General features: G+C 67.1%; 1 protein-coding gene across 1 annotated transcript; it reads left to right on the forward strand.

Annotated features, from left to right (window-relative positions):
* Window positions 1–561: 561 nt before the first annotated feature.
* On the forward strand, window positions 562–25,553 carry NHSL3 (NHS like 3). Its single transcript, XM_075173289.1, has 7 exons — window positions 562–760; window positions 19,285–19,440; window positions 19,652–19,707; window positions 20,946–21,063; window positions 21,455–21,571; window positions 21,693–24,593; window positions 24,839–25,553. The coding sequence occupies exons 1-7, from the start codon at window positions 562–564 to the stop codon at window positions 24,859–24,861; spliced, it is 3,570 nt and encodes a 1,189-aa protein (XP_075029390.1). The 3' UTR covers window positions 24,862–25,553.
* The last annotated feature ends 59 nt before the right edge of the window (window positions 25,554–25,612 follow it).

Below are 25,612 nucleotides of genomic sequence, written 5' to 3' on the forward strand. Positions count from 1 at the left end.
CAGGACGCTGCTCCGGGGGGTGACGATGCTGTCATTACTTGCTCCGGTCCCGCACAGACTATTCTGCTCCGGTTCTCTCCCGCTGATGCTCAGCACCACGGGAAGGTGGGGGGAGATGGAGGGTCCCAAGGGGCGAGAGCAGCCCCCGGCTGTCCCCGCACGCTCCTCCCCTCGCAGAGTGCGGATCCCGAGGGGACAAAGCCGGGGAGGGGGGCGGGCACAGCTTGGGGACCCCCGGCAGCCCCGGGGGGGGACCCGCTCTTGCCCCGGAGACACACCGGTGGCGTCAAGGGGAGGCTCGTGCGTGTCCCCCCGCCACCGGGGCCACCTGCGGGCGGGGGGGGGGGCGGGGGCCGGTGCGGGCGGGGCCTCCCGCAGCCCGGCCCCGCCCCGCAGAAACTTTCCGTCGGCGCCGGGCGCTCGGCGGGAGCCCGGAGCGGGGCCGGGGCCGGAGCCGGGGCTGCAGCCGGAGCCGGGCGGGCCCGGCCCCTATGGGCAGCGGCTGCCGGCGGTGCGGGGCGGTGCGGTGCGGGGCGGTGCGGGGCGCTGCCCGCCGCGGCCATGTCCGCCGAGGCTGCACCTGCGGCGGGCGGCGAGCGGGAGCCGGAGCGGGGCGGCGGAGGCGGCGGCGGCTCGGCGGAGGCCCCCCCCCGGCGGAAGAAGGCCCGGGCGGGCTCGCTGCGCCGGGCCCTCAGCTGGCTCCGCGGCCGGCGGCGGCGGCGCAAGGGCGGCAGCCCCCCGGCCGGGACGGAGGGACGAGGTGAGGGGCGAGGGGGCCGCGGGGGGGGCGGCTGGGGAGGGGGGCGGCGGGGCTGTGGAGGTGGGCAAGGAGGGGTCGGGGTGGTGGCCGTGGAGGTGGGCAAGGAGGGGTCACAGTGGTGGCCAGGGAGGTGGGCAAGGAGGGGTCACGGTGGAAGCCAAAGAGGGTTGGGATGGTGGCTGTGGAGGTGGCCAAAGAGGGGTCACAGTGGTGGCCATAGAGGAGTTGAGGTGGTGGCTGTGGAGGGGCCAAAGAGGGGTCACAGTGGTGGCCATAGAGGAGTTGAGGCGGTGGCTGTGGAGTGGCCAAAGAGGGGTCACAGTGGTGGCTGAAAAAGAGGCGAGGTGGTGGCTGTGGAGGTGGCCAACAAGGGGTCACGGTGGAAGCCAAGGAGGTTGGGGTGGTGGCTGTGGAGGTGGCCAAGGAGGGGCGGAGGTGGTGACCGTGGAGGTGGCTAAGGAGGGGTCACAGTGGTGGCCAGGGAGGGGCAGAGGCGCTGGCCATGGTGGTGGCCAGGAGGGGTGGAGGCGCTGGCCGTGGTGTCAGCAGAGGTGGCTGAAGGAGGTGGTGGCCATGGTGGTGGTGGCCATGGGGGCTGCGGTGGCCATGGTGGCTGTGGCTGCGGCAGCCACGGCAGCAGGCTGGATCCGGCAGTCCCCAGTGCAGTCTTGCCCCTGCCCCGAGGGCTGGTGCCGGTTCACTGGGTAGGTTCTCTCTCCGCTGAGTCAGAAGGTCACTGGGGCTGAGGGAAACCTGGAGGGACGCCAGCCACTGCCTCCTCCTCCTCCTCCTCCTCCTCCTGGGCAGGGTGTTTGCGTGCTCCAGGTGTGGCCCTTCCTGTCCTAGATATGGCCCTGGCCCCGGCTGGTTTGCGGGGTGCTGCCTCCGTAACCCAGCCACGTCCTTGCCACCTTGACCAGGACGATCCTGCAGCGGAAGGTGCTGTGGGTGCCCTCTCTTTGCTGCCCCGGGGCCATGTTACGGGGATCCGTGGGCTCAGCCCAGCCTCCCGTGGGCCGGGACCTTCAGCAGAGCGATGGGTGGTGGCATGTCTGGTCATGCTCGTCTCCTCGGCACGGTTATGTTGCAGTAGTAGGTGTCCTGGCGAGGCAGCAGTCGCTGGAGGTATCGCCCCATGCAGCAGAGAAGTGCTCAGCCTCTCCTGCCCCGTGCTATCGGCGACATCGTCTGCGTCACACCACTGCCCTCCCTGCAGGGCACCTCCGGCGGGGATGTCACCGCACTCTTGCCAAGGGAGAGGCCGCTTCTGTGGCACCCAAATGCAGCCGGATGCCGTCGCCTGGGACTTTCTTCCTCGATTTGCCCTGGGGAGTGAATTTCCAGGCATCCAGGACTGCATGCAGGCATGTTTACCGCTTGGAGAAGAGCACAGAGATCTGTGATAAGAGAGGAGTGGCCGTGGGAAGGCGAAAGGGTCTTGGGAAGAGGCCAAGCTCTCCGCTTAGCAGGTCCATCGGATGCTGCCGGTGCCTCCCTCCTGGCCTGCCGCGTGTGGACGCCGCTGCCGCGGCCCGCCGCTGAAACCTGAGCAGAAAAAATGAGATGTGCCGGAGCATGTGATGTTCCTCTTTGCAGCGCAGAAACGCCCCCAGCAGCTCTGCCGTCCCTTTTTTTTTTTTTCCCCCTCTAAAGTTGTAACATTCCCCAGCTAATCCTCAAAATGCAAAGTCACTGCCCATCGGGGTCGCAGCTCGGGGACCTCCAGCCCGCTTGCCACGCTGTCCGCTGCGAGCACACCCCGCCGAAGCAGCCTGGTGCTCGTGTCAGCCGGGGCTCCGTCACCGCGCTCCCGCCGCGCCATTCAGTTAGATATCCCCGCTGCCCGGAGCGCCGGTCTGCCCGCGCGCCGCGCTGGCGATGGAGGGGCTGCGCGGTGCCATGGCCGGCCCCGGGGCTGCAGGACCCTTCCCCGCCGGGCTGTGCCTGCGGCCGTGCTGGCAGCTCGTGGCATCCCCCTTGGCGTGCGCGGGGCCGGGAGCTGCCACGTTCCACCGCGTCGCCGCTTGCTCGGTGGCGTGCGGGGGGGAAGCAGCGCGGATGTGCAATGGTCGCAGCTTGCGTGCATGATTGAATCACCCTCCCCGAGCACTTCCAGCGTGCAGAGCGTGCCGGGAGCCCCACCCTGCTTAACCGCCTCCGGCCCGGCTGCGGCCGCGAGCGTCCTTAGGACACCGCCAGCACGCGCCGGGGTTACCGGCACCCTTCCCCGCGAGATGGGGGATAACGCCTCCCTGTATGACGGGGGTCAGGGTACCTCGGGCGGCAGTTTGGGCTGAGCTGTGGAAGTGGAAGGAGTGATGGCTCCGGCAGCGCCGAGTGCCGGCCGCTTTCCGAGGGCAGCTGCGGAGTTTGCGCGCTGGAGCCGGCAGCGTCGGCCACAGCCACGTGCAGCTCCGACCTGCCCAGAGGCTGCATCGGCCTCGCTGCCGGCACCACGAGCCCTCACGCAGCAGGAGCCGGCCGGGCTCTGCCCCAGCCTTGGGAATTTTTCCAAACATCAGCTGGGAGCTGTGGGAGGGGGAGAGGGGAGAACTTCCCCGGGTCCTTGTAGGCTCTGGGTGCCCTCGGCTTTCCCCCTGTGTCTGCGCGGTGCTGGGGGTGGTTTGGATCGGACCCATGACCCGGTCCGTCATCCTGCCGTTCCCGCAGGTGGCTTTGGTCATGGAGGGGGACACGGCACGTCCGTCCCCGGAGCATCCTGGCTGCGCAGGGTCTTGGGATGGCTCGGAGGGGAGGGAGGGAGGAAAGCCGTCCTGGGGAGGCGCGGGTCAGGACTAGTTCCTCAGCCTGGGCATCTGCCTGTTCACGACCTGGGTGTCAGCGAGGTCGGAATTGCTCAGCACTGAAATCATGGGAGCAGGAGGATGAAAGCATTTCCACTTTGGATCAAACCCGTGGGTCAGTCTAATCAGAGATCCCATCTCTGGCCGCTCAAACAGCTGAGCTGTGTAGAGGAAGGACGCAGTAATCCTGCTCATGGGCGAGTTTCAGGCCACCTCTCGGGGGGGGAACACCAGCGGCTTTATGCCGAGCGGGGGCACAGCTCCATCCCAGCTGGAAGCCGAGTCCTCTCCCGTTTCCCAACTGGATGCTCTGCCCTGTTTGGGCGAACAGGTCCCGCTGGCTGCAGCGTCCCCTTTTTATGCCTGTGCAACTCTTTGCCGTGAGATAATTCCTGCTGCGAGCTGTCACGCCCCGTCCCGGGGTGTGCGGTGGCTGCCAGGGTGCCGCCAGCCCCAGGCTGTTGTACCTGTACACAGCCCGTCTGCTTTGGGCACCGCCGTGGCCCCGTCCCCCTGGTATCCGAGCACCTCGCCATTCCTAACATGTTTATTTTCACAATAACCTTTGGAGGCCGAGGAGTGATTAACCCTTGGGATGGGAACTGAGGCGGGGAGAGCGGCTGGGCTGTACCGAGGCTCTAACGCGGGGCAAGGAATTGGGGTGCTCGGCTGGCTCCGGTTTGCTCCGTGTGGCTGCGTTTTCCTGGTGGAAGCTGGGAGCAAGAAAGCTGAAAGCTTTTCCTTCTCCCTGCTGCCTGTGAGTGGTTTTAGTCCGGTTTTTGGCTACTGCTTTATCCAGGTTTTGCAATATTCTTCTTAATTCCCCGATGAAGTAAAGGAATTGATGTTCCAGAAATATTAAATTAGGGTTGGCTTTTTTTTCCTCTTGGTGCCAGCTTAATCCGGCAGCAACAGATTTCTTGACTGGGGGGGTCACCATGATTTTAAAAATAACGCTTAAAAAACAGCTGCTTCATAATGTTAGCAAGTGCTTGTTGAAAACGTGCGGGGTGGCTCCGCCGTGTGCGTGGGGAGCCGGCGGCAGCGCGGTGAGCAGCGAGTGGCAGGGGCTGGGCTGCGGTGGGGACCGTGCCGGCGGCACCGGGCTCGACGCCGTGGGGCGGTGGAGGTGCACGTGAGTCCTCGAGGCACTTTGGGGCTGGGCTGTCCCTGCTCTGATAATAACCGAGATGTGAAATCTCCCCGGACACTTGATTTCCTCGGTCCTCCTCTGCTGCGTGGCACGTGGTTCGGTGTAAACACAGGCTTTGTGTTTTAGTCCTGAGCTTCTCAACTCGAAGGAGGGAGGAGAGGTGTAGGCACTGCTGCCCGCTGCCCCCGCGCCTCCCCCTCCCCGGGATTGTTTCCCTGCGTGTGTGGGAATGAATTTGTTAATCTGCAAAAGGCAAAGAGTGACACTTCAGAAAATGTGAGCAGCAGGAATCCCCTGGCTGGCCTGAACTGGCAACGGTGAGCGGCTGTGTGAACAAAGAGAGGTGTGTCTGCAACCACAGCTATTCCACCTGGAGACAACTGGAAGAATCACTCTTGCAAATAACGTTCCATAAGATCCGATAAAACTATTTCACCGGAGTCATATTTCTCTTCAGAAGGAAGGTCTTGTTTCATAAGACAATATCATCATTGACTTTGACTCCAGCAGCGATGGGAACATAAGCCATCGGAGGGTGAAGAGCTGGGCAGCGATGAGGTGAAAAAGCATTTCCCTGCCAAGCGGGAGCCGGAGCCCTGGGCTGGTCCCCATGGCTCCCACCGTGCACGGGTGAAAAATCCCTTCCCCGGAGCGGGGAGCTGAGCTCCCTCTGCTTCTGCGGGCTGGAGCTGGAGCTGTCATCGGCAGAGCCGGCCTGGACTCCGGCTTGAGCAGGAAATCATTTGAAACCTTTCTGGTTATGTATTGCTGTTAATGATTGAGGATCTCAAGTGGGGGTTTTGTGTTACCTTTGCCTCGCTGAGCTTTACTTCCCCATGGAGGGAACAAGGGCTGAATTCCTTTCTCATTCAGGCAGCTCCGCTCCCTCTCCATGTTTGCTCGGTGACGGGATCAGGTTTGGAAAACACCAGGAGGGACAGATAAAACACCAGGAGGGATGGAGCCTTCCCCCGAGCCAGCACAGAGGGGTCCCCGCCGCCCCGCGCGCGGGCTGGCCGGTCTGACCGAGGGAGCGCGTGACTTTGGGACGATCAGATGTGCTTGAAGCAGTCGCGCCGTGATGGCAAGATCCGTATCTCATGAGCAGCTTCCCCCCGGCTCCCGGCTCCTTGCTATTATCAGAGACCTCTCAATGAACAAACCCGGGGGTTTCTGGCCTGGAGAGGAGACTCTGCCTGGAGTCAGCATCTCTTGCCCCCAGTTCCCCATTCTCACCAGCCGCTCCACAACTGGGTTTTGTAGCATGGCGGCTGTGCTGGGAATTGCATGCCTTTCCAAGCAGATTTCTGGGTGCAGCGATTTAAACCCAGGTCTGGGATGAAGGATGAGAGCAGCCGGCTGGCAGTGCAGCCCGTTCCCGGGTTTCAGAGGGGTTTGTGTCCCGAAGCAGCGATGGGGGTTAAAGTGGGCTCTGCGGGGATGCTGGAGCTGCCCGTGCCACGGCAGGGACTGAAACGTGGGACCCAGGAGGAGCTGGGGCTGGGCTGCCACGTGGCTGCGAGTTACCCCATCAGCCGCTTGATATTTATGGCACACGTGGGCTTTGCTGGGTTCTTGGGGCTCGGCTCCCTCTCGGAGCCCCCTCGGCACCTCGGAGGCTGTGGCTTGGTGCGGCTGGGGGCGGTGAAGTTTCGGTGCCGGCGGTGGCCGCGTTCGCCAGGCAGGTGCTGGCAGGGAGGGCGTCTGTTTTGGAGCGGAGGGGGAAGTGTCTCGCTGTATCTAGGGCAGTGTTGCAGGCTCCAGCCTCTCCTTTTCTTGCAGGGAGAGAAATAAAAGAGCTTCACTGGGAAAGCTGTTGTGTGTGTCACCGGGGAGGGGGACTGAGCGGCCCGGGGGGTCCGTGCACCCTGTTTTGGAGCCGCTGCGAGGGGATGTACAGCCCAGGGAGGCCCGGGAGGTGCTGGCAGCGGGAGGAAGCCCTGTCCCGGGCTGGAGATGCCCCTGGCCGGCCCGGGGGAAAGATCATCTCCCCCAGTCGCTGGGCAGAGACCTCTGATCTGTTGCACTTGTGACCATGACCTTGTTTAATCCCAGTTGCCCCGAGACGGAAAGGCTGTGCCTTGAACAGCCAGTAATGGGAAACAAGGAATAGTTTCCCACCGGATCCCCCATTCCCTTAACAGCTCCCGCAGCAGACGGGGCAGCGAACGCACGGGGAGGCTGATGCAGCCGCCCTGGTGCCAGGCACCGTCCGTGGCACAGGACGGTCTCTGCCCTGCCGAGCCTGCCTTTCGGGCAGCCAACCAAGCTGGTGAGAAACTGAACCATCAATATTTCCATTGTGGAGAAGGAAACTGAAGTCCAAAGAATAATTTATTGCCGATCACCTTGGGAGGTCAGGACAAAGCTGCTGCTTGATTTTTAGGTGGGTTTTTTTTTTTGTTTGTTTGTTTGTTTTTTTTTTTTTGCATCACCTCCCCAGTTTTGTGCCTTTCCCACAAAGCCCTCCTTCCTATTTATCCCAGTCTTTGATGAATCACCTAAGGAACATAAACACTGCCAGCAGGAATTGCCCACCGCCTGGCCGGCTGACCCCTCCCTGCCCTTGCAGCATTTAATGTTCTAATTAAAAATCAGGAGGGAAAGCTGATTTCGCTGATTTAGGCCAGGGCAGGCTGGCGTACCCGTTTCAGAACGGGCAGTGGCGGGGCTTGTCCGTGCAGCGTGGGCAGCTGTCGGAGCCGCGCTGCCCGTGCACCGAGCTGCTCTTCCCCTGCCAGCCCCAGCCGGCTCGCGGCTCGCAAAACCCCACGCAGCTGGAGCAGGGTCTGGAGCGGGGAGAAGGCGGGGTGCACCCGGGGAGGGCATGGGAAGGAGGTGTGAGCCGACAACGCAGGTGCGCTCGTGGCTCACCCGGCTGTGGCTTGCCCCAGAGACAGGAGTGACCGTGGAGAGGGTGGCGGGGGGGGTTAACATCCACCTACGGGCGTGTGGGTGCTCGCCCTGAGGTTGGGCAACAGCCGGACCCAGCCCGTGTCCTCGGGCGCTGTGCTCCAGCCTTGGATGTCCTGTTCTAGCCTTGGCGTGCCGTGCCAGGCTTGGCTGGGGTGTCCCCATGGGGCTGGGACCCCCAAGACACGGCGGCGGGGGGTGTCGTAGCCTTGTTTGTCGGAGCTGTGCTCAGGGACAGGCAGAAATGGTGGCGGCCGGAGCTCAGCAGAGCGTGGCAAACTCCAGGGGAGGTGGGAGCGGGGCCGGAGGCGAGCGCCGTGCCCAGCTTGTCCTGATGTTTGGGGACATTTGGGGACAAGGGGTCTCCCTTTGCTCGCTCGGCCTGGCTGCGGCACCCACGCGTCCCTGCCGGAGGGATGGGGCTGGGAGGGTGCCGTGGGATCCGACGGGCGATCCCGGCAGGCCCCTCCTCTCTGCCTGTACCATTGGCTCCGGCACAGCCGCCTGCGAGAGCTGAGCTCCGCCGGAGCCGGAGGGATGGGAGCCGGCGGCTGAGAGCCATCGTCTCCCGCGGCCGCCGGGGCCACGCCGGAGCCCGCTCGGCTCTGCCATGTAGCGCCCCGGCCTCCTCCACCCGGCCGCGGTGGAGGGCGAGAGCGGCCTCATGGGCAACGTGCACCGCAAGAGGAGCCCGGCGGGCGTCAAGGCCGGCTCCTCCTGGCCCTTCGGCCGCAGCGGGAAGCCGGGGGCAGGTAGGAGCGATGGGGCTGCCCGGGGAGCGGCTGCGGGGGGTCCCGGCTCAGTGCCTTTTGGGGGGAGTCGCGTCGGGAAAGTTTGCTGCCTCTGCTCTGCCCCCGGCGTGGGGCTGGGCAGGACCTGAGCCACCGCAGGTGGTGGCTTCGCTCTCCCTGCCCTCCCCGTGCTGGAGAGGGCAGGATCAGGCCCTCTGACCCCAGGTGCCGGAGCTGGGGAAGAACCTCCGGCTGCATGCAGGGGCTGCGCCGACATGCCGGGGACCGGCCGTCAGCTCGCCTGCGCTATCAGGACGGAGATCATCCGCTGAATTAGTTACCGATTTGTTTTTCTAAGCGGTGTCCCAGCAGTTAGAGCAGGGACCCAGGGCTGCCGGCGTCGCCTTCCTCCTCGGCCTCCGCTCCCGTCGCGTGCCTCAGTTTCCCTTGCTGCGCCCCGGGGAGCGACGGATCTGGGAGCATTTGCAGAGAGCACTGGGCTGCTCCCCCCTGCATCCGTCCTGCGCAGCTCGCCCACCTCGCTCTGCACGTGTCTGTCTGTCTGTCTGTGCACTGGTTGCTCCCTTCTTTATGCTCCGGCTCCATGGATGCAGCTGAAAAGCCCAGGAGGGGGCAGGGGGAGCTCTTTTCTGCGGGGAAGGGGTGGGGGGGAAGGGTCCCACGCCAGCCTGGACCCACGTATTGAGCCATCAGCCCCGGGGGGTGCCCGGTCCCGGTGAGCTCCCTCCGCGGTCCGTCCATCGGAGCAGGGTGGTGGGAGCGGGGAAGGTCTCTCGCAGTGACATCGTCCTCATCCCGGGGCTGCCGATTTCCCCGCTGGTGTTGTTAAACCGTCCCCACCTCCCCAGCCCAGCGTGATTCGAGGAGGGGACTTGACCGGTGCGTGGGCAGGGGTCCGGGGTCGGTAGAAGCAGGGTTAGTGGGTCCGGGGTGGTGGGAACCGGGCAGTTTTCTCCTGCCAGCCCTGTGGGATCCCCGGCCCCGCCGGCCCTCCTGCCCTTGGCTGCCCCATTTCCCTCGGTCTTTACAGTCAGCAGCTGCCCGGGTGCAGTGAGCCGAGCTGTCCGCAGGGTAAACAGGGGCTGGATCAACCCCTCGTAGGCTTGGGGAGCGACCACGCCAAGCAAAACTGCCCCGGAGAGGCGGGGGCCGGGATGGGGAGACCCCGCAGGCACACAGGGAAAGGGTGCCGAAATGCCTCAGCCGGCAGCATCGACTTGGTGCCTGGGGAAACTGAGGCAGGAACGGTTATACCAATCACCCATGGCCATGCAGGGACGGCATCTCCTTCGCCGCAGGCTCTCCGCTGTCCGTCTCTCCTCGCCGGCTGGCTGCGGTCTCCCCTCCGCCGAAGTCATCCTCTCGTGGTGGTCTCCACGCGGGAAGGGCTGGGTGCCACCAGCCAGGCTGTGTTGTAGCCGGGCTCCTGCTCTTCTCTGCTGCGTGTGGCTCTGCCGGACGCCGTCCCTTTGCCTATGCCCCGAACCGCAGCGGTGCAGGCGATGGGGCGAGCCGCCTGCCCAGAAGAGGGGGTCTGGGGGCTCGTGTGAGCATCCCTGGCGCAGTCCTCGCCCTTTCCTTGTGCTGTCCCCGTCCAGACCCCCGTCCCGACCACCGTCCCCTCTCCATCCCCCCACCAGGCATGGTGCCTCTTGCTGGTCCCTGAACCAGGACCGTGGGGCTGCCGGGGGCTGCGTGCCACCGCTGCTGCCCTTCGCTGGGGCTGGCCGGGAGAAGCCCTGCTCCGTGTCGGAAATGGGTGCAATGTGGGACCGTGCAATACAGCCGGGGCAGATCCTGCGAGGCGAGGGCCGGCGCTGGGGCCGAAGGCCATGGGGTGGAAGGTGCTGAGAAAACATGGGGCAAGTTGTGTTTGTTCTCTGCGGCGGCTCCATGGCAACGGCGCGGCGGCCACAAAGCAAAAGAATTTGCATTGTGTCGCTTCAGCATTTCGGAGGGCGCAGCCGGGATCACCGGCTGGGGGCAGGGTGCACCGGCACCCGCCGGACGGGCCCCTGCGGCCGCTCTCGTCTCGCCCCTGCCCCTCACCCAGATCCTGGGAGACCCTGGATGCTTCTGGATTTTGGGTCAGAGGTTAATTGCATATCGTGGGCAACTGGATCAGTATCCCCCAGTTCCCATCTCTCCATCCCCGGCTGCTTGGGAGCACCGGTTTGGCCCCGCCATGCCCAGTGCCGGCAGATCAGGCCTGGGCAGGCACCACCAGCTGCCTTTGTGCTTCTGCCATGCACGGGGTGGCATGGGCACCCACTGCCTTTTGTCCCTGAAGGGCCACAGCAGCGGTCCCCAAGGCCAGGGTTGGCCTCGGGAGCATGGCTGAGGGCTGCCGGGATCGCTCTGCCTGCTGCAGGCAGCTGCCTGCAACCTGCTCCCTGCCGCCTTGCTCTCTGGGCCTCCCCGCTCTGCTTCACCGGCGCCAAACCCGCGCGTCCCCGTCCCCGTGCCGGAGCGGGGCCCGGCTTGCTCTGGGGCGCATCCCCGGCCTCTCCTCCCCGGGCTCGTCTCCGGCGGGCGCTGCTGGGGAAGGTCCTTGAGCACCAGGGAGACCGAAGCCTCTTATCGCCTCCTTATCGGGATGGCCCCGCCGGGCCCTGCTGAGTCAGGGTGGAGGAACGTGGCGGCCGGCCAGGCTGCGCCCCGCGGAATCAGCGGGGATGCGGCTGCAGCCAGTGCGGGGCTCCCTGGGTGCCCTGGCACCCAAGTCCCCATCGCGGGCGCTGGGGTAGGTTACAGGGGCAAATGCCCCTGGGGGAAGCAGGTTTGGGGCAGGGGGGTGACCCGTGGCTGTGAGGCTCCCCGGCAGCGGGCACCAGTGCCTGCCCTAACTGGGGGCTGGTGGTGGAGCCCCTCGGCAGCCCCAGCTCTTGCCGTGCAGCTCCGGGGTGGGCTGAGCGGCTCTGGGCGTCTTTCTCCTTTGCAGCCGCTCTTCGTGCCAGACCCACGCTGAGCCGGCTCCGCAAACAGCCGGGGGAGCAGATAAGGGCAGGGGCCCACCCCGGCCGGGGACGCGTTGAGATTTACACAGGCGTTTGCTGCGGGCACCGCCAGCCCGGCACGCTGGCCTGCCGGACTCGCCTGCCGGCGTCCTGCTGCCGGCTGGGAGGGCTGAGCCCTTCCCGGTGCCCCCTCCTGCTCCTGGAGCAGGGGAGGAGGTGATCTGTGGGTGTCCCGGGCAGGCAGCTGCCTCCAGCGCTCGGCTCCGACATGCTGGGCCGTGCCTGCTTGGCAGGCGCCCCGTCACCAAGAGGCAGGGATGGGACCTGCCGTTCTGCTGCTCGTTATCCCCCTGCCCCATTTCGGTGGCAGCCCCAGCCCCATCTGACAGCTCCTCTCCCATCTCCTCCCCTGATCCCGCATCGCCGCGTCCGTCCCAATCCCCGGTGGAGGATCGGCAGCTCCTCGGTCCTTCCTCGTCACCTCCTGCCAGCGCTGCCGAGCGAGAGATCCGCGGGCAGGAGCGGGGTTGGGTGCTGCCTGCAGGACGGTGGATCCGTGCACGGAAAAACCTGCAAGGTCTTGTCCCTAATCCGTCTCCTAGATTTGCTCCTGCGGGGAGCCAAGTACCTGCTGTGACAGGCACGCCTGCCATTTACAGAGCACCCTCGGTACCCTGCAAACACGCCGGGCATGACGGCACGCGCCGCGGGGACGCAGCCAGCTCCGAGCACCGCGGCAGGGAACCGCGCAGGCGCCGCGGCAGCAGCGTGCATGGGAGGTGGAGGGAAGGACACCGGGGGAAGGTGAAGCAGGGCTGTAATAAAGCTGTGGACTTTGGCGTAGCTCCGGGGAGGGAGGAGGTGCCGGTGGCTCGTCCCCGACCGTGCGTGCCGCTGGCGTTGCCTCTGCGGCCCCGTGTCACTCTCGAGGCTCTGCCTGCCGCCCTCTCCCGCCCCGCGCTCCCCACCTGGGCCGTTCCCGCCCGGATCCGGCTCCTGGCCGGGGAAAGCTGTTATTTACCTTCAAACCTGTTCGGTGGCTTCTCTGGGGATGGGACGAGCGCGGGGTGGGGATGCGGTGGGACGGAGGCTCGCTGGGTTGGAACAGGGGGCCAGGGATGGGAGCGGGGTGCAATCGGGCATCGGGGTGGTCCTGCCTCCCTCCGCGGTGCCGGGACCCCTGCCGGGGGGCTGCTGCCAGACCTTCGCCCGGGGTCCACGATAACACACGGGCTGCCTGCGGGGCATGTGTGGGGCAGCAGCCAAGGTCAGGGCCAAGTCGGCTCCGTTGCACAAGGAGGTGTGCTCCTGCCATGACAGCAGCCGCGGCCGGGCTGGCCGGGGGATGGCTCTGCTCCAAGGGAGGTTTCACCCCGCGCTGGCTCCTTTGCCGTGGCCCGTTGGCTCACTGGGGCGATGCAGGGCAGTTTTGTGTGCTGTGATTTAGAGGAAGAAAAACTATCCAAGTTTGTTCTCCCATTTGAAATTAATTTTATTTCTGCCTCTGCGTGGGATCGTGTTTGAGAGTCGAGCCAGCAGTGCAGATCGGGTCGTGTTTATTTGCTTTGCGGAGATGTTTTCCTGGCTGAAGCAGCAGCCCCCAAGTGAGGCCGAGGGCAGGCTGCAGCCCCTGGGCTGGCAGTGGGGGGCTGCCTGGAGCCATGGTAAATATTATTGTGCTCTGATCCTGCCTGGAGAGAGCACAGTCCCGCAGCGTGTCCCAGGGCACGGTGCAGAGACACCACGGGCTCGGGGAGCGAGGGCGGCCAGGCTGGTTGCCTCCAGTGGGGCTGTGGCTGCCGGCTCCCCGGCGTCCCTCGCCAGCCGAGGATAAGGGAGCAGAGGCAGGGCAGGGTGGCACGGGCGGGTGCCAGGTCCCACCCGGGGCCATGGAGCTGCCCAAGCAGAGGTGATGGGCCCAGGGGAAAGGTGGACGGGCTCGGGCTCGTAAAAAGGCAGCGTTGCTCCCCGACGGGAAGATGCCGGCAGGGCCGCAGCCTGGGGAAGCAGCTGGCCGTGCTGCAGTGGGAGAGGCCGATTCGGAGGGAGCAGAGGGGCTGGATGTGGGAGCAGAGGGGCTGGATGTGGGAGCAGAGGGGCTGGACGCTGGAGCAGAGGGGCTGGATGTGGGAGCAGAGGGGCTGGATGCGGGAGCAGAGGGGCTGGATGTGGGAGCAGAGGGGCTGGATGCTGGAGCAGAGGGGCTGGATGTGGGAGCAGAGGGGCTGGATGTGGGAGCAGAGGGGCTGGATGTGGGAGCAGAGGGGCTGGACGCTGGAGCAGAGGGGCTGGATGTGGGAGCAGAGGGGCTGGACGCTGGAGCAGAGGGGCTGGATGCTGGAGCAGAGGGGCTGGATGCTGGAGCAGAGGGGCTGGATGTGGGAGCAGAGGGGCTGGACGCTGGAGCAGAGGGGCTGGATGCGGGAGCAGAGGGGCTGGATGTGGGAGCAGAGGGGCTGGATGCGGGAGCAGAGGGGCTGGATGCTGGAGCAGAGGGGCTGGATGCTGGAGCAGAGGGGCTGGATGTGGGAGCAGAGGGGCTGGACGCTGGAGCAGAGGGGCTGGATGCGGGAGCAGAGGGGCTGGATGTGGGAGCAGAGGGGCTGGATGCTGGAGCAGAGGGGCTGGATGCTGGAGCAGAGGGGCTGGATGCGGGAGCAGAGGGGCTGGATGTGGGAGCAGAGGGGCTGGATGCGGGAGCAGAGGGGCTGGATGCGGGAGCAGAGCGCAGGGGCTCTCGCAGCCATGGCAGAGTCTACGTGCTGGCTGCTCCCTGGGGCTCTCGGGGCTGGGGTTCGTGGTGTTACCCCACACTTACCGCATCCACAGGCAACTGCTGCTCTGCCCCCTCTCCAGCACGGGGAGCAGAGCGGTCCCCAAACCTGGGTGCATGCCTGGATGGTGCTGGCCAAGGCCTGGGAGCAGCGTGGTGGGAAGGAACCCCAAAGTGGTGGGAGAGCATCGACCCCATGGGACAGGGGGTCTTCTCACTGCCTTCTCGCTGCCTTCTGCACCGTCCTGGCTGCTGGGAGAAGGGAGGCGAGGTCTCCATCCCACTGAGCGGGAGGACACACGCGGGCAGGTTCTCCTCCCCTTCCTCCCCTGGGGACCTCGCAGCCCCTTTCCCTCCCGCCTGCCAGCTCCCCCCTCCTCCCCATTTTTCTCCGGTGAGTCAGTGGCGGTGGAAGGGGCGGGCAGGGAGCTGCGCTGCCTGTTCCCTGCCTCCTGCCGCAGGACCCGTCGCTGCGCAGGGAGAAGGCAAGTCGGGGCAGTGCCGTGCAGGCAGAGATGGATGTTTGCAGCGGAGTCAGGCCAAACCTGCTGCTTGCAGGAGGCACAGGCCTGGCGAGGAGGGGGACAGGAGCCAGGATTTCCTCCTCCGGCTCTCCCTGCGTGAAGAGCATCATCGTGGCTAAGCCAGCTCCGGGAGGGAGCTGGGCCGGCACCGTATCCTGCTTGCAGCATCGCCAGACCAGCGCCGTACGGCCCCGGCCGTGCTCCTTCGGGGTCTCAGCTCCGGTCTCTCCCTTGTGCAGCCATTCCCATTCCCACGCCGGTGCCCTCCGGCCCCTCTCTGCCGGCACAGAGCAGAGCAGGCAGAGCTGAAGGCAGGGTGCCCGGCGTTCCCTGCCCCTTCCTATCACTTTGCCTTGCTGTGGGGATGCTTTGCTCCCTCCAGACCATCCCCGGCACGGGTGGCGGCAGGTACCAGCTCCGAGATAGGGAGACCATCCTTGAGAGAGTGCCTGGCCTCACGAGGCCTCCGGCTCCTTCTCCGGGAGGATCCCGCTGCCATGTGCAGACGAGGCACGTGTGTCAGATCAATGCCGCCGAGCCTGGAGGGGACGGGGCGATCCAGGGCGCGTCGCAAGGAATGCACGAGGGATGGGACGCCAGCTCCGACGGGGCATGTTGCTACCGGCACCGGCTGCAGCTGCGGCAGCTTCCTTGGCCCACCAAGATCCAGCCTCTGCCGCAGGATCAGGCCTCTCTCCCTCCTGGCTTTCCCCCTTTTCCAGTCCCTTTTGCCGTGTGTTGACAGAGCCGGGGCGAGGCCATCCGGGCGAGGAGGACACGGTAGCGAAGGTCACAGGGAGTGGGAGGAGAAGCTGAGACTGCTCTTCGCACACCACCACGCTCCCCAGCGTCAGCCCTCGGCACAAGGCTCCCCCGCGGCCGGGCAGCCCTCCTGCCCCGGCTGGGCGGTGGCCGCGGCGTCCTGCCCGGGTTATCCTTTGGGTGATTGCAGCTCCTCCTGCCCCGGCAGGGGTGTCACGCTCAGGAGAGGGACACGTGTCTCCGTCAGCAAGGGACAGTCTCGAGGCCCTTTGGGTCCTCACGGGCCACGTACGGAGAGGAGGAGCAGGGACGGGCTGTCCGCTGGCACCTGGGAATGTCCTCACAGCCCCGGGCAGCAGCGTCCATGTATGCTGCCACCGGCAGACCCGCGGGGCTGGAGCTCAGCCGTGCCTGGGCCCTGGACTGGCAGCACAGGGGGGACTGTCCCCCTTTACCCGCGGGGGCTCGCAGAGCTGCCGGTGCTGTGCCGGGGGGTCCCGGGTGCAGCCCCATCCATGCGGGCAGAGCTGGATGTGCCATCCCGCAGGGCCGGACCTGGCGTCGCTCTCGGCTGCGTTTGCCCGCCGTCGGCCGTGGCCCTCGCTGGGGCTCGTGACGGGCTGCTCGGAGGGGAGAGGGCAGCGTTCAGTGCAGCACGTGGCTGCCTGCTTTGTGCATCCTCAGCCCTTTGATTATGTCCCTTTTCCACTTGTGCTGTGCAAAGAGCTGGGGAGCGTCTGCCTGCAGCCGCCGGCACCTTCTGGGTGAGCGCGTGGGCAGCGGGGCCGATCCTGCCCGTGCTGGAGGCAGGGTGCTGGGTTATGCAGAGCAGGGGCTGCAGGGCGCTGCTTATATTTGCTGTTATGGGCGTGTAGGAGATGCAGGGGAAGAAATCCTCCCTAAGCCTGGAGCTGCCTGGCCGGGGATGCAGAGGTGCCCTTTGCAAGGTCAATCTGTCCCTCGGGCTGCACGTTCAATGCCTGGGGTCTGGCGGGACCCTCGCCCTCTGCTTTGGGTAACGCTGCTCCATCTGCAGCCAAACCTCTGTCCCGGGGCAGCAAGCCCTGGGCGCAGCCCGCGGGGAGCTGGCAGGGCCGGGGAAGGAGGGTTTGACATCTCGGCTCCCGCGTAGCGTGAGGTCGGCCCTGCCCGCTGGGTAGATACTGGGAGCTCTTCACCCTTTGGGGCAAAACGCCTGGAGATGGGAGGGATGGAGCTCCCTGAGGCGTTGGGCTCCCGGGGCTGATGGACAGGCGGCTGGGAATTAGCAAATTCCCCTTCTGCGCGGGGCACCGCTGCTGCAGGCAGCCTGCCTGCTGCCTGCCGGGGGGCGCGGGGCTCTCCGGCACCCACCGCCCCGGGAGCACGCAGCACCTCGTGCGGTGCGGACAAGTGGCCGTCAGTGCCACGGATCCGTGCCGGTGCCTGACCGCCCGGCATTTCTGCCCCTGCCTTCACGTGCCCCCGTGTCAGCAGCTGGAGCTACTGGTTAGACTGGTCTGAGACCTCATTCTCCCCCAGTGCCGCCAGCTCTTGTGACGGTGACGTAGCCGTGCTGGACGCCCCGTCCCTGAGAACAAACGCCCTTTGCCCTGCGATGGCTCGTGCCCTCCTGCTGCGGGCTGAGCCATGCCGGGAGCAGGGCTCTGCCTGGCAGGGCTGGGGGGCTGCGGGGGGTGCCAGGTCCCGGGGGGCACCGGGGATGGACAAGGAGGGGGAACACCAGCACCGTCGCTGCGCTGTGCCACATCCCAAGGGCCGGAGGAAAAGCCTCCCAGCTCCTCCCAGTTGGCTGCACTGTTGTGGAAGTGAGCAACTGGTTTGTGGGGGTGCTTTGCCCAGTGGGGAGCAGGCGAGGAGGGTCCTGGGGGGGATCCTGGGGATGGAAGAGGGGGGAATTGGGGAAACCCCAGCCCTAAGCCCGGCAGGACGGATCCCTGCCGGCTGTGCCGTGCGTGGGAGGAGGCAGGAGGGCCGGGGGCGAGCGGGGAGGCCAGAGGAGGGGCCCCCGCTCTCCTCCTCCCGTGACCGAGGAGGGTGGTGGGAGCAGCTGGGGCTGTCCCCTCCTGCCACCGCGCAGCCGTCCCCGGGGTCAGGCTTCTCCCCGCGCGCAGGCAGCTGCGCCGGAGCCTCTTCGCCCGGCCGAGCATCCTCCCGCCGCGCGGATGAGGACAGAGAGAGGGAGCTGGGGGCCGCCGGCATCCGCCTTGCTGGCACACGGCTGGGCGAGAGCCGTCCCGGCACAATAGGCAGAGCCTCCGTGGGGGGCAGCGGACCCCCCACTCCCGCAGGGACCAGACCCTCTCCCCGGCCACCATGGTGGTTTTCATGGGCAGGAACCTCTCCTCGCTCCTGGCTTTCTTCAAGAAGAAGGGTGAGTGAGCGGGAGGGAGGGAGCAGCACCTTGTCCTTACACAACCCCTGCCCGCCAGGACCCCTCCCAGCACCGGGCGCTCGTCCACCCGCAGTGGGCAGGGGGGGCTGCCATCTCCGGGGGAGGGCAGGGAAGGTCACCCCAGCCCCGGCCTCGTCCGCCGGGAAGTTAATGGAATAAATCACTGCGCTCCTCTCGCCGGAAGGCGGCTCCGAGTGTGCTGGAGGGGGTTTCGGGCGAGAGGCTGCCGAAATTGGGGGAGGAAGGGGCTTAGGGGCAGGGGAATATGGGGGGGGGGTGCTGTGGGTGTCTCGTGTCCCCTGCAGGGACCTTGAACCAGCACATGGGTCCCCTGTGCTGCCACCCGCTCTCCCGGCCCGGCCGTGCCCCCGCTGCCCGCTGGCTGTGCTGCGGGTGCTGGCGGAGGCAGAGGCCGGCGAGGCGGCATGGCGTGGCAGGGCGGGCCGGCTCCATTGTTCGGGGCCTGCTCCTTTGTGCGCCGCAGCCGGAGCGCGGCTGCCTCGCTGCCTGGCCGGGCTGGCCGGGAGGGGACGGGGGACACGGGGGACAGGGGATGGGTGCGTGGCGCCGGCGATGCTGAGCAGCAGGTGCCCATGTCCCCGGGGTGCTGCCGCCAGCCCCCCCGGTTTCCTGTGCTCGCCCTTCCCTTCCTCAGCCTGAAGTTGTTTTTTTCCAGGCAGGAAGAGTTTGAGGCTTCGCGGCAGGCAGCGGCGTGCAGGCAGGAGCAGGCAGGGCTGTGCCTGCGGTGCCGCGGTGCCCTGGCCGGGCGATGCCAGGCGCAGCTCCCAGCAAGTGCCCGGAGCCGGTCGTGGGCACCCCAGGGTGCTGGCGATGGTTTGCGGGGAGGGGGCTGTGAGACGGGGCGTGGAGGGCCCCGTGCCGGCCCTGGCATGGCATATGGGGTCTCTAGCACCCAGGGGGCTTGGAGGGGGGATTTGGGTCCTCTGGGGTCTCTGCACCAGGCTGTGCCTCAGTTTCCCTCGTCTGTGCAGTTCCCAGCCTGCCTGGGCACGGGGTGAATCCCTGCTCTTGGGGTGTTTGCAGGGCCTGGGGATGATGCAACCCTCCAAAGGGAAAGTCATCGTCTTTCTATCCTCGTTTAATCCCCCCATGCTGCTGCCCCTTATCCGCTCAGCTGCCCGCAGCCCCACACAAATTGCTGCCTCGTTTGCTCCTAACGAAGGCACTGGGGAGGAGGGCGGTGCCGTGCCCCAGCTCTGCTCCAGCCAGCGGGGAGAAAACCCTGCGGCTTCGCAGTGGAGACAGCCCGACTCCGGCATATCGACCGGGCGGGCAGAGCCGCGGGAGACGATTTCTCACACGGCATTTCCAGCACCCGGTTTGGAGATGAGTGGGATAACGTCATCCCGGGCCGGCTGTCATCACCCGGTGCTCCTCCCGGCTCGCTGGGGCTGCATCCTGTGGGTGGGGGTGCATCGGTGGGAACGCGGCTGTGTCCCCCCAGCCAAGCTGACCCCTCTGTCTCCGCAGGCGCTGCCAAGGGCGAGGCCGAGAAGCGGCTGAGCGTGCAGTACACGGCGGGCGAGGAATGCCCCGACAACGTCTTCTTCCCCAGCACGCGGCCCCCGCACCTGGAGGAGCTGCACAACCAGGCCCAGCAGGGACTGAAGTCCCTGCAGCACCAGGGTAGGTGTCCCCAAGCCCCAGGGTGGCCCGGGGACACGGCGGAGGGCCGGCCCCAGCTCCTGGCTGGCCGGGCTGCGTGGGCGGCGCGATGGGGCTGACCGGAGTCCGGCGCTGGGGCTGGCAGCGGAGGCTGGGGTGTGCGGGACTCGGCAGCCGTTTTGCTAGCTGGCGGCTCCCCCGGAGGAATTTACCCCCTGCCTTCCCTCCGCAGAGAAGCAGAAGCAGACCAAAAGTGCCTGGGACCACGGAGACACCAGCAGCCTCCAGGTGAGCCCTGCCCAGGAGCCGGCTCTGCCCCGCAGCGCTCTCGGGGTGCCCTGGGGGTGAGGGGACACAGGGTGGCCCCTCTGTCCCCCCTGGGTGTTGTGCGGGGGCTGGGGGCAGAGAGGGAACCAGCCGAGGCTACAGGAGCATGGCCGGTGGGGTTGTGGGGTGGGAAGGGGCCGTGCGTCCCTCGGGGTTGTCCCCTTTGCCCCACGATGAGCCGCTGTCCCTGTCCCCGTCCTCAGCCTCGGCACGTCCTGCCCTGCCTTGTGGGGCTTTGCTCAGGGACCCCCACCGTGCCTGCGTCCCTCCGTCCCCCCTCTCCCACCCCACTGGTGTCCCCTGGCAGCCCCAGTGAGGTGGGGTGACGGGGCGGCGCAACGGGGACCGTCGGCCATATCCAGCCCCGTGGCTGGGCCCCTCCCTGGCTGCTGACGAGGAGAAACTCCCACTCTCTTGGCTGAGCTGGCGTTTGCCACTTCCCCGGGCTCTGACCCCGCTGCCAGCACCTCACCCGCCCGTGTTTGCTCAAGCCGCTGCCTCCCGCTGGCTCCCGGCCCCCTTAACCCCTTGGCAGCGGGGGGCCGGGAGCCCCCGGGCGGGCAGAGCCACGGGGGGGGAGCAGGGCCAGCTCGGGACGGCGTGGTGGAGGGGCTGGGTGGTGGTTCACGCCGATGTGTCTCATCCCGACCTCCGCCTGTGCCGAGAGATGCTTTGGAGGGATGGGAGGGGGGGCACTGAAAGCTGTGCCCGTCGCCGGCCGTGCCCAGGGGCGCATGCGCGTGCTGCGGGTCCCCGGTGCGGCCGCATCGCTGCCTGCCTGTCCCTGTCCCCCCCTGCCTCAGCCCCACGCCCCTCTCCCAGCCATGGCAGCCCTCCAGCCCCGGGTTTTGGGGCACAAGCAGGGCTGGGCGCAGCCATGGGGCCATTTTTGGCTTGGCACGGCGGCAAGGCTGGCGGTTTGTCGGGTGCTCCTCTGGCGGGCCGGACCCCAGCTCGCCTGCTCTCCGGGGGGCTGCGAGGCCACGCGGGGTCCCTGGGGCTGCTCCCGGCCCCGCTCCTGGTGGGAGGACTCTGGATGCCGGCGTGGCTGACTCAGCCTTTGGCCCTCGGAGAAGCTTTTGTCTCAGCAACGCTGGGCTGCGGAGTCAGTTTGCGGCGGCGAAGGGGCCTGGCGGGGGCCGGGGCAGCTCCATCCCCGCAGCCCGGGGTCCGCCTGAGCCCGCTCTCTGCCCACGCAGTCCTGCGCATCCTCGGAGGATGACAGCGTGTCCTTCCGGAGCCGGGCGGCCTCCTGTGCCACGGACAGCACCTCCGAGGACGCCCTCTCCATCCGCTCCGAGATGATCCAGCGGAAAGGTACCCAGCTGGGGGCCTGCGAGGCGGGGGGACGCGAGCCGAGGGGGTGCGAGGGGGGCCCGGGGCGCATGGCAGCAAAGCCAGGCTCTTCGTTGGTGTGGCCAAAAGCCAGTGCGGGGATTTGGGGGCCCTTGGAGAGAAGAGAGCAACTCTGGCTGAGTCAGAGCGTTGGGGCTGGGCGAGGGGGATAGACGGACAGACAGACACCGTCTCCTCCCTGCTCAGGCTGCGCGGCTGTTTGGCAGCTGCTGGTGCCTCTCCGGGCTGTGCCGAGCGCCCGAGCCCGGCTTGTCCTGGAGCATCTCTGGCAGTGGGGGGGTGCTGGGGACGCTGGGGACGCCCTGGCCAGGGCACCCCTCGCGCCAGCTGGACCCGCTCACGCCTCCGGCAGGTTCCACCTTCCGACCGCACGACTCCTTTCCCAAATCCTCCGAGAGGGCTGGCAAGAAGAGGAAGGAGAGGAGGACGACGGTGCTGGGCATCCCCCAGCATGTCCAGAAGGAGCTGGGTAAGCATCGGGGGCAAGGGGGGGGATTTTTAGGGTCTGGTCTCGTTGTCCAGGCTCTGTTTGCTTTGGTTCGGTGCATCTGCCTTGGGATCATGCCGGGTTCTTCTCTCCCTGCTCCCAGGTCTCAGGAACAGCCGGGAAGCCAAGGAACACCCCGAGGCTGCTGGGCGAGGGCAGGCGGGGCGCGGGGGCAGCCGGGCACCGCAGCCCTTGCTGAACGGCGGGCAGGTCTCCGGCGACGCCATCCGCATCCCCACCATCGACGGGAAGCTGCAGCCGCTGGCTGTCCCCGGGGGTGCCCGCGTCTGCCTGGGAGCCTTGGAGGAAGCAGATGTAGCCCTGCAGAAGCACATCGACCGGGTTTACTACGACGACACGTTGGTGGGGAGGAAGACGGCGGCCAAGCTGTCGCCCATGGCGAGGCCAAAGTCGCTGGCCGTGCCGGGCATGACCACCAACGCCAGCCCCCCGGAGCTGCTGAGCCCCGTCATGTCCATCTCGCCCCAGGGCACCTACATGTCCAAGATCATCCCCAATGCCATCCTGCCGCCCATGGTGGACGTGGTGGCTCTGACGCGGAGCAGCGTGCGGACGCTGAGCCGCTGCAGCCTGGTGTCATCCAGCCCGGCCTCGGTGCGCTCCCTTGCCCGCTTCTCGGAGCACAGCGCCCGCAGCCGCGAGCCCTCCTCCTCCAGCGACAACTGGAGCCACTCGCAGTCCACAGAGACCATCGTCTCCAACAGCTCCACCATCTCCTCCCAGGGTGGCTCTGACCGCCGGCAGCCCGAGGCAGGGCCGCACGGCGAGGTGGATGCGGCGGCTCGCTCCGACACCGACCACGTCAGCGTCTACAGCTCCGCCAGCTTCGCCAGCTCCTGCTCCAAGCCCGCCGCTGGCCCTGCGCCTGCGGCCCCCGGGCTCCTGGCCATGGGAGGCAGCAGCGGCCGGGCGTCCCCCGCCTACAGCACGAGCAGCCAGGCGGAGGGCTCGGACACGGGCAGCCTGGCCAGCGAGCGCTCCTCCGCCCGCAGCGTCTCCCTCAGGAAGATGAAGAAGCCCCCAGCCCCACCTCGCAGGACCTACTCGCTGCACCAGAAGGCCGAGGGGGAGCCCAAGGTGCTGGGGCTGCCCCCCAAGCCCGACTGGCGGTCCCAGCGGGAGAGCAGCGCGCCCTGGTCCCCGCGCCCCGAGCCCTTCAGCCCCACGGCCGAGGATGAGGTCTTCTCCCCGTCGTCGCTGAGCGAGACCAGCAGCCTCCGCTCCGAGAGCCTGGCCGGTGCCAGCTCCCCCGAGGCCTCGCGGGGCAGCCCCGGGGTGACGGTGGTGCTGAGGGAGCCCCAGGCTCAGCCCAAGTGGAGCTGCCCGGATGGGTCTGACCGCACCATGTCCCCCTCCAGCGGCTACTCCAGCCAGAGCGGGACTCCCACGCTGCCCACCAAGGGGCTGGGACCCCCATCCGTGTCCCCGGGCAGGGCTCAGCCCCAGAAACCAGACCGGGTCTGCTCCCTGCAGTCGCCTGCGCTCTCCGTGTCCTCCTCCCTCACCTCCATCTCCTCCTCGGCCTCGGACCCAGCCCCCCCCGAGATGCTGCCCTGCCGCTCGGACCGGTTCGTCATCCCGCCGCACCCCAAGGTGCCCGCTCCCTTCTCCCCGCCACCCACCAAGTCCCAGCAGCCCACGGCCCCCACTGGCCCACTCCTCCCCTCACCAGACCCACGGGTGCCCAGCACTGCCTGCCAGGAGCCCTCGGGCAAGCCCAGTGGCAAGTCTCCACCGCCATCGCCGCCGCCTGCCTACCACCCGCCTCCCCCGCCGGTGAAGAAGGCGGAGGAGAGCCCCCAGGCCGCCAGCGAAGCCCCCGCCGACACCGCCTGGCCCCCGCCGCCCCCGCCAGCTCCCGAGGAGCACGACCTGTCCATGGCGGACTTTCCCCCTCCGGATGAAGCCTATTTCTCCAGCCTGCCCGATGCTGCGCCAGCTCCGGCAGCTGGGCAGAAAGCAGCACCGAGCCCGGGGGCTGCGTCTTCCTCATTCTCAGCCGCCGTCTCCTCGCGCAGCCAGCAGCAAGGCCCGCCGGCCGGGGCACCGCAGCCGCCTTCCCCCGCCGAGCCCCCTCCCGAGGCCGCCGTGCCCCCGCCACCGCCTCTCCCCCCGCCCTCGGCTCCGGCTCTGCCGCCCCAAATCAGCCTTAAGAAGGCGGCCAACGGCCCCCGGGCAGACGCCAAGAAGGAGCCGGCGTTGCGGAGCAAGAGCGGCCCCTTGCCCAAGGAGGACACCAGCCTGCCCATCGTAACACCCTCGCTGCTGCAGATGGTGCGGCTGCGCTCCGTGAGCGTGGAGCCACCCGCCGGGGCCGGGGCCGAGGAGCGGCCAGCACCCCAGAAGCCCGTCCGCCGGTCCCTGTCCACGCGGCAGCCCCCTCCTGCCAAAGACGCGGTGCCTTCAAACCAGCTCCACCATGCCACGCATCTCAAGGCTGCCGCCTTGTCCTCTGGTGAGGCTGCGGAGAAGCCGCCGAGCAGCAGAGCGGCTCTGCCTGGCCCCGAGGGGCCCCCCGGGGACGGCCAGCTCTCCCCCAGGCACAAGTCACCGGCCTCCACCGCCAGCTTCATCTTCGCCAAGAGCTCCAGGAAGCTGGTGATCGAGACGGCCTCGTCCCCCGAGGCGCAGGCCGACCTGAAGAGGAACTTGGTGGCCGAGCTGATGAATTTCTCGGGACAGCGCTCGGCAGCCCCGGCTGTTGCCCAGCAGGGCCCCAGCAAGGTGCAAGCCCACCGAAAACCCAGCAAGATCCCCCCTCCGGTAGCCAAGAAGCCATCGCTTGGCCCGGGGCCGGCTCCTTCGCCCCTGAGCCCAAAGGCGCCGGAGGCAGAGGCGCTGGGCTCCCCCGTGCCGGACGGGAAGGCCAAGGCAGTGCCGGCGGACGAGAGCAGGACTAAGAGCGAGCCGGCAGGGACGGCGGCCTCGGGGACAGAGGGCAGGAGCGCCACGGAGCCGCCGGCTCAGAGCCTCCCTAAACAAGGTACGTGCGCCTGGTTCAGCTCCACCGTGGGATGATGCCGCTGTAGGTGCTCGGGCTCCTGAGCTATAGGCTCCTGAGCTATAGGCTCCTGAGCTATAGGCACCCAGTGCAGTACGCGGGCCGTGTTGGGGCTGGGGTGGCACCGGGACGGCCGGGAGAGCCCCGCCACAGGGCCAGACTTGGGGCAGGGCTGTGGGAAGCTGGGGCTCGGGGTGGCTGATGGGCTGTTCCCTCCTGCCTTGCAGACGGACGGGGAGAGACGGCCTGAAGGACGAAGCCGCAGGACTGGTGCCCCCACGGACAGGAATCCAAATCTCTCAGGGACCTGGGCAGGTCAACGGACGAGTGTGGAACTGGCAACTAACTTAATACACGAAGCAAACAGCCTTAGCCTCCATGGCCTTGATGATATTTATGCAAAAATGGTGTTGGTTTCACTTTCCTAAATACTACAGCTTTATTTTGCTTTTTTTTTATTTACTGGACTCGAGGCCCGTGCCCAGAGCCAGCACCTCCTCCCTGCCGGACTGCCACCTGGTTTGCGCGTGTGGAGCAGAGCAGCCACGTGGAGAGGAGTGCGGGGGCCGAAGACGCTGGAGCCGCTCTGCTCCCGGGCAGCCGGGCCCGCGAGGAATCGAAGCACTTTGGATGGAACGGGAAGGCTTCGGCCACGGCCGTGCCCGGGGGACGCAGGCAGGAGCAGCAGGACGGGGCGGAGGCGGGGGTTGGGAGGGACCAGGGCCTTGGCCCTTGATGGAAAGGCAAGAGGGGGCTCTTGGCCAGTACCGATGCCTGCCCACTGGCCGCAGGGTGGAGGGGGAGCCCGGCTGCCCCGCGGGCTGGTCTTCAGGCCCTGGGCTCTGGGGTAGAGCCTCGATTTCTGTTTCTGTAAACTCGGGTCACGTTTTGATTTCTTTGATTGTTAAAAAAAAAAAAAAACCACCAACAAACAAAACAAAACAACCAAACCAAACCAAAAGCAACCGACCCTCTGCCGCCGAGTAGCTGCTCAGAGCTCT

Source organism: Calonectris borealis, chromosome 25 (genome assembly GCF_964195595.1).
Source record: "Calonectris borealis chromosome 25, bCalBor7.hap1.2, whole genome shotgun sequence".
NCBI lineage: Eukaryota > Metazoa > Chordata > Aves > Procellariiformes > Procellariidae > Calonectris > Calonectris borealis.

Bases quoted from the DNA above. Each gene is read 5' to 3' on its own strand.
- NHSL3 (XM_075173289.1), top strand. From the start codon at position 562: ATGTCCGCCGAGGCTGCACCTGCGGCGGGCGGCGAGCGGGAGCCGGAG. The intron at 761-19,284 runs GTGAGGGGCGAG...CTGTCTCCGCAG, and splicing joins GGCCGGGACGGAGGGACGAG to GCGCTGCCAAGGGCGAGGCC. The intron at 19,708-20,945 runs GTGAGCCCTGCC...CTGCCCACGCAG, and splicing joins GAGACACCAGCAGCCTCCAG to TCCTGCGCATCCTCGGAGGA.